Source organism: Bufo bufo, chromosome 1, assembly GCF_905171765.1.
Source record: "Bufo bufo chromosome 1, aBufBuf1.1, whole genome shotgun sequence".
NCBI classification, from domain to species: Eukaryota; Metazoa; Chordata; class Amphibia; order Anura; family Bufonidae; genus Bufo; species Bufo bufo.
This window is the reverse complement of record NC_053389.1, coordinates 490,145,340-490,159,987: the sequence shown is the minus strand read 5'-3', so window position 1 is coordinate 490,159,987 and position 14,648 is coordinate 490,145,340. Positions and strand designations below refer to the sequence as shown.

The window sequence follows — 14,648 nt, the reverse complement described above, 5'->3', positions numbered from 1 at the left end:
TACCTGCCCGGCAGGATTAGCCAGGCATATAATTAAGCGGAGCGGACCACAACACTTTGGCGGGGTCTTTCAGCAAACATAGCGGCCCCCTCCCCCCCATTAATGAATAACCAGGCGGGGGGGGGCGTGAAGCCTCCTCCGTTCCCAGGTGCTGCCTCAGGAGGAGACAAGGTGAAGGCGGGAGCGGGAGCGGACAGCGCGCTAATCTACCTTCCAGAGCCGCCGGGGGCGGGGCTGTGGGCGTGGCCACAGCTGGGCGCTAGTTGGTCACACAAGTCTGAGGGCGCCGCTGATTGGCTGATTGGAAATGTCACGTCTCGGGGCGCCAGAATAGAAGTTGTAGCGGGATGTCCAGAGAAGTGAGTACGTTCCATTACACGGTTTGATCAGTGCGGGCGATGTCAGAACAGCCGGGATCTAGTGGATTCTAGCAGAGCGCGGTTTTGTGTCTGCCATCCATTCATTCGTTTATCCTGGATGATCTAGGGTACGAGGTAAGTGGCCAATAACTAACTGGGCACGGAATACCGCGCTTTGTGCTGTGTCCCGGGAGGAGATCGCTATTTCCTAGCACTTGTTGCTGAGCCGCGTTAACCGCTTACGTGCTGGCTTTGAGTTGGTCTCCAGTCCCCGGGCAGGGGGCTCCTCCCTGGGCGCGGCGCGCGAGGGGTTAATGCTACTCTGCTGACTCCACAGGGTTTCAAGTTACACTCACTTTACTCGCCTTCCCGGGATTTGGCAATTTCCTTTGCGCCAAAATGTACAGATCAGGCGCCCAATCTGCTCCTCACCTCACATCTGCACCGTCATGACTTCTCGTTTCTCTTGGGCTTCACAGGCGGCACTTTCTCCCTGAAAACCTATGCAAGTCTCCTAGAGATGGAAATAAGCGGCTGCCTGACCCTGAAAGACTTGATAAGCGCCAAGAAAGGTCGCCCTGACCAGGAGAAAGATGCCAGGAGCTGGCAGAAGGTGGGTATGCAGGAATCTGCTAATTCTTAGTCTAACCTCCCCAAAAACTGTGGGCTTCCCCTGCGCCATATGGGTCACGAGTCTCCAAGGCGTGGGGACGTATTCCTGCCGCTTTATAATATACATAGTAGCCTGTATTCTGCTGCCCATTGGGGCATAACCATGGCAGGAATACCAGGGTCAGCCTGCTATTTGTGCAGCCGATTTGCACTCAATTTTATATTTGTTTATTATTATTATTATGAAATATTTCACATGCCACCAGACTCTGTTCACACTTGCCATTTCCATCAGGTTTCTGTTATTTTTCCAGGGTGGAGTTGGTCTGTTAAAAAAAACGAAGGACCCGTTATCATTGACTGGGAGGAGGGGGTGTTATTACAGGTCCCATGGCTGCTGCTAACAGGAACTAAGGGGCACTTTTATATATTATTTTTTGATTGGCTCACAATACATTCAGAAACATGACCCATTGGATTGCTACACATTATATTTCATGGTCTCCATGATGTGTCTGGTCAGATTGCTGACTACACGACTCGTGTAGGACTTGCCAACCTGATAAATTCCCCACTAGCATGCTCTGTTGAGGACAGTTCCCCATACTGAGTGGTTTGGCTGACTATACTCTAGGGCAGTGTTCCTCAACCCCAGCCCTCAGGGCCCACCTACCGGTCATGTTTTCAGGATTTCCTTAGTATTGAGCAGGTGATATTAGTAGCAATGCATCAGGACTTACCACAGGTATTCATACTGATGGATATTCTCAAACCGTGACTGGTAGGTGGGTCCTGAGGACTAGAGTTGAGGAACACTGCTCTAAGGTGGGGACCTCTAGAAGACTACTGAACAGAACTGATTTCAGTGCGTAATTGCGTATCATTTAATGTATTCTGTTCATATATAAATGAGACAGCAATTCTTTATTTTTTTTTAGGAGAATATGTGTGACCGATTCAGGATAAGCCCCAGGGTACCATTAAAAGGGGAACCTATTGACTTATCAAAACAGAAAGGTCTAACCCCTGAAAGATATCCGATCACCCCAGTAAAAGTGGCTGATAGACCTCTTGCTGATCCATGGACTCCCACTGCCAATCTAAAGATGCTCAGTAGTGTCGCTAGCCCAGAGATTCGGGACCGAGAAAAGAAGAAGGAACTCTTCCGGCCTATTGAGAACAATGAGCAAGAAGACGCTGGACTCGACATTCAGCAGGTAAGAGGAAGAAGTGGCCTACATGACAGGTCATCACTGGTAAGGGGGCAGGTAAATTAGTGGGAATGGGTTTCATTACAGGAGCCTTGTCCAGTCCAGGAAGGGTGGCACTGATGGCATTACATTGTAAGAGGAGGTGGTCGATTAGTGACTTGCTGACTGCAGTTAGTTGGTGGGTGGCTCTGTCATATAGCACTTGCTAACAAACTCCATCTAGATACCAGCAGTTCTTTAGATAGTGGCATCCACCAATCTGCCATCTGATACCCACTCTGACAGTAGTGTATCTCTAGTTTATGTTACCATCGCCTGCTTTGGCAAGAATAATCTAATAGGTGGAATCGAGGGGGGGGGGGTGATATTACACTACGATTTGGGCACATGACACACACATTTGAGCTCCTGTTCTACCATGCAGTCCTCCCCAAGATGTGTCACAGATTTGCACAGTTTGTCATTATTGTAAATGACAGGAAAAATGTTTATAGCTAAAGTAAATGTAATTAACGTTGATCTCTTCTTTCCTTCTGCCAGTTTGAGACCATTGACGATATGGATGACTTGGAAAAGAGACCAAGCAGAAAGCAAAAAAGTTTGGGCCTTCTTTGTCAGAAGTTTTTAGCCCGATACCCTAGCTATCCTATATCAACTGAGAAAACCACCATTTCATTGGATGAAGCTGCTTCAAGCCTTGGTAAAGATTATCTTAAAGGGATTTTCAGGGAGTTAAATACTGATGACCTGTTTTTGAGATAGGTCATCAATATCCTCTTGCAATTAAGAATAATAGCCAAGCATTGACAAATAACTTCTACATTTGTCTTACAGGAGTGGAGCGTAGACGCATCTATGACATTGTGAATGTTCTAGAGTCGTTAAATTTAGTTAGTCGTGTGGCGAAAAATCAATACTGTTGGCACGGCCAGCACAACCTAAATGAGACTTTGAAGAACCTGCAGCGGGAAGGGGAGAGACAACAGTACAGTACCCAGATTGCCTACTTTCAGCATAAAGACTTTGGTACAGAGCAGAGAAAAGACAGCCAGCCTGCCACATCAATGGAATTACCTGAGATGGACTGTCCATCAGGTAAGGGTAGGGATGATAAAGGCTTATAAAGCACAAGGTGTTTTGGGGAAAATATTGTTTTTTCGGACTAAAAATTGCATTTTGCGTCGGCAGTGTGTAGTAAACTTAACTTCTTGTTTTCCTCTAGCCTCAGCAGGCAGTCGCAAGGACAAGTCTCTGAGGATCATGAGCCAGAAATTTGTCATGCTGTTCCTAGTGTCCACGACCAAAATAATCACTCTTGAGATTGCTGCTAAAATCCTGATTGAGGAGAGCCAGGACATTTCTGATCACAGCAAATTTAAAAGTAAGCAATGTTTTAGCTAGAAGAGCTTCATTGTAAGATGTCATTGTAGATCTCCTAATGTAAGACCAGCCCAGCTGTAATCTGGTGCAACCTCTACACACAGAACGGAGCTGGCTGCTTCTGACGCTGGGCAGATGATTGGTGGGTGGGTGACCCCCTACCTATCTTATATGGATGTCCTATCCTGAGGATAGTTCAAAAATATCTAGAACCCAGAAAACTTCTAAGCTTGGCCATAGCTGGAATGTAGCAGCTGACAGCCGAAAACCCATTCAGCTGATGGCTATTTCATTTGTGCATGCAAGTTTTTCTGCAATGTCTGTGTTTGGCCAGCTTTAGCTTCTTATATTAACCTATATATCCCCATCTCTCTTCCATTGTAGCCAAGGTACGACGTTTGTATGACATAGCTAATGTTCTGACCAGTCTTGGCCTCATTAAAAAGGTCCATGTAACTGAAGAACGTGGACGAAAACCTGCATTTAAGTGGATTGGACCTGTTGAGTTCAAGACTGAAAGTGGTAAGTTCTTTGCTAAAATAACTTGCCACATATCAAGAAGTTCCATTTATTACTGAGGAGTATGCTCTATGTAGCTATGTCTAGTTATTCATATTGCTATTTTATATATGTCAACTGCATTAAAGAGTTATTTTCATCTTGGCCTTTAGTGGCAGAGCACATGGAGGGGGGGGGGGGTGTTTATTAAAAGGGTTATCCAATTTTTCAAATGCCCCCTTGCTATCTATAATGGGATTGTATTTGCCTTTTGTAGACCAAGACATTACAACCACATCACCAGCCTCAAAAAGAGATGTTACAGCTGAGAACGGCAAGCAGCAGAGACTGCTCCGTCACTCATCCTTCACTCATGTTCAGTCCATCAGTACTGTGAAGAGGAAGGTCTGTTCCGAGCCAAGTAGCCCACACAAGGCCCCAGAAGGTAAAAGGAATATATATATATATATATATATATATATATATATATATATATATATATATGTTTTCCTCCTCCTCTAAGAATGGAGGATCTTTCGGTCTCACATGAAATGTATACATATTCATAAGTCCACAAGTTAAAACCCCCTTCCTGCATTATTTTACACTGACTTTACAAAGTGAAGTAAACAGTACTCTAGCTAGATGAGGTTGAGTTTCTCTTGCGGAATCCACACAAATTCTGCATCAAGATTGGGGTTTTAACCACTTCAGCCCCCCTAGCTTAAACACCCTTAATGACCAGGCCACTTTTTACACTTCTGACCTACACTACTTTCACCGTTTATTGCTCGGTCATGCAACTTACCACCCAAATGAATTTTACCTCCTTTTCTTCTCACTAATAGAGCTTTCATTTGGTGGTATTTCATTGCTGCTGACATTTTTACTTTTTTTGTTATTAATCAAAATTTAACGATTTTTTTTGCAAAAAAAATGACATTTTTCAGTTGTAAAATTTCGCCAAAAAACGACATCCATATATAAATTTTTCTCTAAATTTATTGTTCTACATGTCTTTTATAAAAAAAAAAAAATGGTTTGGGTAAAAGTTATAGCGTTTACAAACTATGGTACAAAAATGTGAATTTCCGCTTTTTGAAGCAGCTCTGACTTTCTGAGCACCTGTCATGTTTCCTGAGGTTCTACAATGCCCAGACAGTACAAACACCCCACAAATGACCCCATTTCGGAAAGTAGACACCCTAAGGTATTCGCTGATGGGCATAGTGAGTTCATAGAACTTTTTCTTTTTTGTCACAAGTTAGCGGAAAATGATGTGTTTTTTTTTTGTTTGTTTTTTTTTTATCTTACAAAGTCTCATATTCCACTAACTTGTGACAAAAAAATAAAAACTTCCATGAACTCACTATGCCCATCACGAAATACCTTGGGGTGTCTTCTTTCCAAAATGGGGTCACTTGTGGGGTAGTTATAATGCCCTGGCATTTTAGGGGCCCAAATGCGTGCGAAGTAGTTTGAAATCAAAATCTGTAAAAAAATGGCCGGTGAAATCCGAAAGGTGCTCTTTGGAATGTGGGCCCCTTTGCCCACCTAGGCTGCAAAAAGTGTCACACATGTGGTATTGCCGTACTCAGGAGAAGTTGGGCAATCTTTTTTGGGGTGTCATTTTACATATACCCATGCTGGGTGAGAGAAATATCTTGGCAAAAGACAACTTTTCAATTTTTTTTTTTTTTATACAAAGTTGGCATTTGACCAAGATATTTATCTCGCCCAGCATGGGTATATGTAAAATGACACCCCAAAACACATTGCCCAACTTCTCCTGAGTACGGGGATACCAGATGTGTGACACTGGGCCATGACAGCCACACAAAGTCCAGGGAATGCAGGTCAGCATGCAAGCCAAGCACACTCTGCTTTTAACCCCGTCCGGTGCCATTACAGCTTTCATCGGATCCAGGGATGCAAGTACCAACATGCATGCTGAGCCCACCATATACTTCTCCTGGAGCCAAATGGCTACTGGTAGGTTCTATATAAGCAGACTCAGTTTTATACTGACTTTAAAACCAGCCTCCAGGACAGATTGACTGGTCAGGTGTGCATGACTCAAAGGAGATCGCCACGCCTCCAATATATACTACAAAGAAAAAATGTGGGGGGTTGAGTCAGCACAACCCGTATGTAGGTGCACATCACTATGGCGAAATACATATACAAACGGAAAATGCAAATGTGATCGCACTCTACATCCAGCACTCTGCCCTGCCTCCTTTTTCTTTGTAGTATATATTGGAGGCGTGGCGATCTCCTTTGAGTCATGCACACCTGACCAGTCAATCTGTCCTGGAGGCTGGTTTTAAAGTCAGTATAAAACTGAGTCTGCTTATATAGAACCTACCAGTAGCCATTTGGCTCCAGGAGAAGTTTATGGTGGGCTCAGCATGCATGTTGGTACTTGCATCCCTGGATCCGATGAAAGCTGTAATGGCACCGAACGGGGTTAAAAGCAGAGTGTACTTGGCTTGCATGCTGACCTGCATTCCCTGGACTTTGTGTGGCTGTCATGGCCCATGGACAGGTAGGAACTAGTGTTAGGGACCACTCAAATGAGGCGACCTTGACGTGGTGAGTGGCTTATTACGCTTTGGCCAAAATGTACACCAATGTCTCATCCAGCATGGAGGCAGGGCAGAGTGCTGGATGTAGAGTGCGATCACATTTGCATTTTCCGTTTGTATATGTATTTCGCCATAGTGATGTGCACCTACATACGGGTTGTGCTGACTCAACCCCCCACATTTTTAAAAGTTGTCTTTTGCCAAGATATTTCTCTCACCCAGCATGGGTATATGTAAAATGACACCCCAAAACACATTGCCCAACTTCTCCTGAGTACGGGGATACCAGATGTGTGACACTTTTTTGCAGCCTAGGTGGGCAAAGGGGGCCACATTCCAAAGAGCACCTTTCGTATGCATACGGACGTCTGAATGGAGCCTTACAAGGGGGTGATCAATGACAGGGGGGTGATCAGGGAGTCTATATGGGGTGATCACCCCCCTATAAGGCTCCATTCAGATTTCCTTATGTGTTTTGCGGATCCGATCCATGTATCCGTGGATCCGTAAAAAAACATACGGACATCTGAATGCAGCCTGACAGGGGGGTGATCAGGGAGTCTATATGGGGTGATCAACCCCCTGTAAGGCTCCATTCAGACGTCTGTATGTGTTTTGCGGATCCGATCCATGTGTCAGTGGATCCGTAAAAATTATACGGACGTCTGAATGGAGCCTTACAGGGGGGGGATCAATGACAGGGGGGTGATCAGGGAGTCTATATGGGGTGATCAGGGGTTAATAAGTGACAGGGGGGGGTGTAGTGTAGTGTGGTGCTTGGTTCTACTTATTACTGAGCTACCTGTGTCCTCTGGTGGTCGATCCAAACAAAAGGGACCACCAGAGGACCAGGCTGGAGATCCACTCGCTTACCTTCCGATCCTGTGTGCGCACGTTCACAGGAAATCTCGCGTCTCGCGAGATGACGCATATATGCGTGACTCTGCGCAGGGCTGCCGCCTCCGGAACGCGATCCTGCGTTAGGCGGTCCGGAGGCGGTTAACATGCCCCAATTACGCATGATGTTAAAAAAAAAAAAACAGGCTCCATATCTTCAATTCTGCAGCAATGGCCTATATGTTGCAGAATGCCAAGGAGTTTCACACAGATTTCTTTTATTTCTATACAATGCGTGAAATCTGCATGTAACAAGAGGATCTCATTGCAGATTTAAGTCTGGTGTGAACTCACCCTTATCCCCTTTAAATAGTATATTGAGGTTTTTGTATTTCCAAGTGATGGCATATCACTAGTATATGCCAACACCCTATGATCGTGGTAATCAGTCCTGAGACCCCTAGCGATCCTTAGACTGAAGTGCTGATGCAATACTTTGTCCCGTGAACCTAGAAGGGGGTGCAGTGCTATACCATTCCTAAGGATCGATAAAGTGATGGTGTTTCGTAGCTATATGCCATCACTTTAGAAGAGATCCTACTCCTTTTTGAACGAACACTCCAGGTAAAACCAATACTTAATAAGGTTTATCGTGTTTTTTTTTTTTTTTTTCCTTGAAGTTTTTCTTTGAAAACCATTCTGCATCTAACAGCCAAGAAGTGGTATAAACACTAGAAAACAATAGGACCACATATAGGATTGTCACACACCTCAAAAGTCTGGTGATTTTTACCTTCTAGTAATTGGGAGTTTTACATGGGACCCTTTTTTTTAGATGCTGTTCATCTCTAAAATTCCTAATGTTCAACTTTTTTTTATTTCTCCAGCTCTTTTGGAACATGACGGTTACTCCTCAAAGATGGCTCATTTTTCTACTATTTGCAGACAGAAGATTGAAGAAGATTCCGGGTGAGTTCAGTTTGAACAAATGCTTGATTTTATGAATTGTCTGGGATGCCCATTTAGACAAGTCTTTGTGGTAGGGCTAAGAATACAGGGCCATGTTAAGGAACTATACAGAACATGCTTTTAGGTGATCTGATGTATGTCCTTTGCACTAAGTATGTGTGTCTGTTCATTTCTTCCCTTTACCTAAAGCCTAGAATAATACATTATAGCTGCACAGGTAAACTGGGGACAGAGCTGTTTAGTGTAGCATCTGCACAATAAATGTAAATTAAAAATGAAGAAAACTGTACATTTTATGCTAAATGCAATCTTTTTTAGTAACTATGTGCATTTTGTTTTTTTTTCTTCCTATTTCAGGTCTTTCAAGTTTGCATCAAATAATCCAGCCCATAAAAACGTAGGACATCTTCCCTTTTCTGTTGTAGTGCCTGTCCCAGTGGATCCAGATTATTGTACCAGAGATTCTGGCCACCAGAAGCTACCTTCTTCTCCAAATAAAATACAGTCTCAGCTAAAGGTTATAGCTTCCTCTAGTGGCCATGGATTTCTCCATAATCAGCCCTATATGTATGTTCCATCAACATCTGTCTTCATGCTTTATGGAAACCCTGGCAATGAAAAGTTTCTAGATGGACTACATGGAGCTCGCAGTTCATCTCCTTCAGATAAAAAGACCACTGAAGATGGTGACCAACCTGCTAAGAGACAGAGGATTGGCAGTTCCGATGACGGCCCACTTCCTTTGGTGGTACCAAAAGTAGGTTTTATAAAAATTTCCCCCCACTTTATATGGATTCAGCAGACTTTGTCTGTAACCTCATATAGTCACAATTTTGCTGGTTGCTATTAGAAATTGTCCACATCTCTGACAGCTTATCTGAGACTTCCCTAATGCTAGGCTGTGTACTGCATTCTGTTCTTGATGGGTTAGTTTATCTTCAGCATATTGCAGTATAACTGTTTAACGACTATTCTGCCAAAATGCTAATTCTCTTTGCTATGCATTGAGCCATCGAAGAATGGTCTAAAGCATGCAGAACTGTGAATGTAGCTGTGGAGGACTATGTGCAGTGTAAGTCACGCTTTAACACGGTCTTCATTTTAATGTTCCTTTTCCTTCCTCCTTTGCTAGGTTTGCTCAGCTGAGAGAGGTTCATGTGACACCAGCTTACCACATAACTCACTAGAGCCCTGTAAAGACAACCTGCATTCAGTCGCCTCGTCTTCCTGCCAAGAAGAAACTACTGAGCTGACCAAAGAGCAAGAACCACAAGAGAAAGTTGCATCTGCTGCACTACCCCAATATCTTTATGTTCCCTCCTCCACTGGTAAGTAGACATATTTCAATTAATTTACAGTTAATGACCCCCCTCCTACTTAATAATTAACGATTCCTAACCTTTTATTACTATTGTGGGCATTTTAATATAGGGAATATTTAGTCTTCTATTCTGTCTTGCTCACATGAAGGGTCATGATCTTTGCTGATTTTAGGGGGGTTAGTCTTTCCTTTCTTGATATTATTCTGGGGGGTTTACTATACTGTAGGTTTTGTTTTAATGATGGAAAATCAAAGTTTGTTCAGCATACTTGTAATTTTAAAACAGTGTAAAATGTAAAATCTATTTGGCTTGCGTGTTTCTGGTGGACAAACTCCTTAGTCATAGCATGCTAGAGTGTTTGTTTGTCCACCAGAAATTTTACTATGTTTTAAGACTAAATTATGATGGATTTTATCTGAGTGCTGAACAAACTTCTATTTTCCATATATAAACTGGGAGCCATATGTTCGAGCACCAACATAGTCAATGGAGGTGAGCTGATTGAATGTGTATCATATATTTTATTTTCTCTTTCCCTCTAGGATTAAATGGCTTCAATTTCTTTCTGCCAGCCAATCAAGCTACAGGAGCTATGGGCATTTCTCAAAGTCCTTTACCACATCTTAATGTACCTTATGTGATGGTGCCATCTACAGCCCTGGCAGCTTTCCCATTTATTTGCTCACCTGCGGTTACCAGCTCTGCCTCAAGTGACCATGCCTTGAGTACTGCAAGTCTGAATTACAGCTTGCCTGGCATGACCACACCACCACCTCATATGTTTAGAACTCCTTCAATACCTGAGACCTCTCCAGACATGCATCAAGGTGTTCCTCCAGCTAGTGCAAGTCCACCATCTGCTAGTCCTGCAACAGCCGATTCCCCCATTTCTGCCGTTCTGCCACTTCCTGTTAAAACGCAAAAGGTAAAGAACCAAATTGTAATATCTGATAATTATTTTGTAATGTCTTTTTAAAGGGAGTCTCCTGTCCCTTGACTGGATAGTCATTCTGAGAAAACACTCCCCCCTCCCATTTTTCCTTATAGCATGAGTGAAGCATTTAGTTTTTTTTTGGTTCCTCTTCTGGGCATCATTGAGCGAGGTCACATCTATGCCTGCCCACTCCATTAACTAATCAGCACAGGCTAAGATCATTGACATACAGTACAGTCAGGTTTCCTGATGCTGCTTTGGAAGCCGAAGACTACATATTTCTCCAATATTTCCACTGGAGATAAGTTATGACAATGGGAAGTCGCAATCCTATTGAAGATGGAGGGTTGGGGCTGAGATGTAGCACCAATGACATCCTGTCTAATAGGACAATCCACTATATTGTAACATGAGATCATCCATAATGAGGTGTATTGCTGATGTAAGGCATTCACGTCCATGATTTTGAAGGTTTGAGACACAACAATGTGGTCAGGCAGTAGGGAAAGCAAGTAGGATGCTTAGCTAGAGCTATTACCAATATTCAGATCTGGAAACCACCTACAAAAACACTGGAGGGTCTTGAGCAAAAAAGTAAAATCGGAAAACCCTTCACACAATCTGAAATTGGCTGGAAAGATCAGAAGCAATGTAAGGGTACTGAAAGAGTAGTAGATGCTTGGAGCAACCTTCCAGCAGATGCGGTTGGAAAGTCTCCATTAAATGAATTTAACTACGTCTGGATTAAACATGTAGAAAAATAAGTTGTAGAATGCTCTGCTCTGCCTCTATTCCTCTAGGTTTCTGCAGTAGTGGAAATGTACCTGTGGTTTGACAAAGCACAACTAATTATTACATTTTTTTCCCCTACTTTTTTTTTTAGTCTCCTACTCCGTTAACGCCAAAGAGCATTCGTCCAGTTCACAAAGACACATTCTTCAAGACACCTGGCAGCTTGGGAGTTTCTCCAGCTTTTCGGAGAAATGAAAGACCTCATGTTAGAAATTCCAGCTCTGCACAGAGAAGACTAGACATCTGCAATACCACTGACTGACCAGACACCGTCTATCCTCCCACTCGTAATATTGTGTACTCCTTTTGACCAGACTGATTTTCAGCTACATTCCTTAGGTCTAAGCACATTAACAGGATGTATAATTTGTTTGTTTTTGGAGTAGGAGGGGCCTAGTGAGTTTCAATGTACCTAAAACGTAGGTAGACCATACTGACTCTTCACTAGAAAACCTAATCCTAATGGCCTAGGATTATTGATCACACTTAATGTACCATTTTTTTTTGTGAATGAAATGTGAACAAAAACAACCTAGCACTTGACAAACTTTGCCTTGTTCAGCTGTCCTCCATAGTGCTGCTCGCCAATCCTGCTCTGTTGTAAGGAGTAAATGGGAGCTAATTCCAAAAGCGGAGAATTTGCTTCCTTGGGCAGCACACTAAATTATTGTTCAACCTGTCCTACGTACTGTGCATGAGCCAGGGATCTTCTGAGACTTTAAATAATTACTTGAATACTAGTTGTATAGGAAAATCCTACAATGTCTAAAGGCATAAGAATGTAGTCTTGTGACAACTGTGAAATGATTGTTACTGACACCCCCATGGACTAGAAATCTGTATATAAAGTTACGATTTCATATGGTTACATGGAAGGCATTTCCCCCTGTTAAATATATTTATGTCACAAGACTAGTAGACAGAGGTACCAGGTAGCGTATTCTCCGGCTATTTAATACTGTTTTCTATTTTTCTATGTGTACTCATACTGGACTGTTTTGTCTCTTTACTGTCGGACAGAGCATTTTATGGGACCAGCAAAGCTTGAACATAATAGTGTGAACATTTGTCTTATGTTTGATGCTAGGTGCTAACACTATAATGGTAGTTTGTCTTTACCAATTGCCCTGAATACTTTTTCTAGCGATTATACTTTTTAATATTCGAAATGTTATTTAGCCCCCCCCCCCCCCCCCCCCCCCTTTGAAGGAAACACTTCTTCAACCTGCAGCATACGCTAAAGCTAGCTTAATGTATATGTAGTTACAGATTTTCAGTAGGTGGATATGCTTGCTCACTATTTTAGGCCAGTTTTCAATATGAACGGGCTCAGTCCGGGAACCGCTCCATGTGGTGGCTTCCCTGGACCAAACACTCCTGCCTTGAACTCAGTGTCATCATAAAATGATATAAGTCCCTGCCTGACCAGAGGTCTGCTATACTGTGCTCATGGCGTTATTTGAGTTCAATACATTAGACCTAATGGTCAGGCAGGAACTCAAAGTATCTGACATTATGATGATGCTGGGGAAAAAATAAACGAACCAGCACCTCCACAATAAGTGAATATGAGAACGCAGGTGCACGCTACCTTGGCTAAAACACACTTGGATTAGTAGAACTACAGTTAACAGCACTCTGCTAGTCAATTTCACAAAGATATAAGCAAACACTGAAAGAATAAATGCTAGGTGGTCATACTTACTGCAAATGCAACTAGAAGCTCTTTGCGAATATAATTGATCAAAAATATTTCGGGCCCATCTACCGGTCGTCAAGGTAGCTTCTAATCAGATGGGTCCTACTCTAACATGCCTCTCCTGGGCTTACAGCCTACAATCTGGGCAAAGTAGTACTAAGCTGTATCCTACGCATGGTACTACTTTGCCCAGATTGTAGGCTGTAAGCCCAGGAGAGGCATGTTAGAGTAGGACCCATCTGATTAGAAGCCACCTTGTCGTCTGGTAGATGGGCCCGAAATATTTTTGATCAATTATATTCGCAAAGAGCTTCTAGCTGCATTTGCAGTAAGTATGACCACCTAGCATTTATTCTTTCAGTGTTTGCTTATATCTTTGTGCAATTGACTAGCAGAGTGCTGTTACCTGTAGTTCTACTAATCCAATTAAGATGATGCTGTGAGTTCAGTCAGAGGAGCAATGGCTGGTCTGGGAATGTGACCATCACACGGAGCGAGTTTCCCGAACCAATTGTGCTCATGTGTAACTGGCCTTAATAGCAGTCACACTGACAATTACAAGGTGATGCTTATTTGCACTGACTGGATTGCAGGCTGAACAGTCACCAAACCTTTGCTTTTCATATGTTTTTAGTGTTAATGGGGATGTCAATACTTGAATATTTTACCAAGTTTACATTTATCACATGGTGCTATTTTCACATCTTCCTTGGTTTTTAATCTTTTTCCTTTTTGGCGCTGCTTAGTGTGATACTACTTATTGCACTGCTAGTTTTAAGTGTTTCTCTTCTATGCTCCTTTAGCTATGTCCTTCATAGCTCTAAACTTATGTACAGGGTTTTTATGAATCACATCTGAATGTAATATTAAATGACCAATAAAATAATGAAAAGACTTGTAGCATCAGCATTACTATTGCTGGAATTAAGGCGAAATTTGCTGTGAAAAAAAAGAGGGGCAACATAGGGGTAAGTACGTCTAAGGCTTGGTTCCGAAGACTACAACTCCAATTGGAGGCTCGCCTTGTGAAGTTGTGCTAGATATAGGCACCGTTCTGAAGACTTTTTGGCTTAAGTGTATGTAATCCTGCAATTTTCGCAATGCGCTATAGTTTTCTGTTCTGTACAGGCAACTGTTTAGTAGCCATTATCACCACAAGTAGAATTACAATAAGGAACACAACTGTATAGAGAACACAGAATCCACCGTTCACAATTGGTGATATCGCTGCTTGTCAGCTCCCTCTCTGCACAGGGCATGCCTAGACAACTCTCCCATAAACTCAATGGGGGTCAGCTCCTGTCTTGTGTCTATGGTCCATGTGACTGCTTTCAAAAAGGAAGTCTTGATATATTTAAGCCATAGTGGCCAGTGTGAAAAAAATTGCAGGATTATCTACTGTACATTTTTATATAGATATTGACATAAAAAAAAACTTACAATAAGG

At 42.7% G+C, this 14,648-nt stretch overlaps 1 protein-coding gene across 2 annotated transcripts; it reads left to right on the top strand.

Moving 5' to 3' along the window:
* Window positions 1–345: 345 nt before the first annotated feature.
* Window positions 346–13,023, top strand: E2F7 (E2F transcription factor 7). 2 transcript variants are annotated; one of them, XM_040415731.1, is made up of 13 exons: window positions 346–487; window positions 839–972; window positions 1,910–2,188; window positions 2,723–2,882; window positions 3,017–3,277; window positions 3,405–3,563; window positions 3,947–4,084; window positions 4,338–4,505; window positions 8,373–8,454; window positions 8,812–9,211; window positions 9,587–9,782; window positions 10,319–10,701; window positions 11,594–13,023. In XM_040415731.1, exons 2-13 carry the CDS (start codon window positions 880–882, stop codon window positions 11,762–11,764), a joined length of 2,490 nt encoding a protein of 829 aa, XP_040271665.1. In that variant the 5' UTR covers window positions 346–487; window positions 839–879; the 3' UTR covers window positions 11,765–13,023. The 2 variants fall into 2 exon arrangements, with proteins under 2 accessions (XP_040271665.1, XP_040271664.1); XM_040415730.1 differs by having other exon boundaries at window positions 346–494.
* Window positions 13,024–14,648: the final 1,625 nt, after the last annotated feature.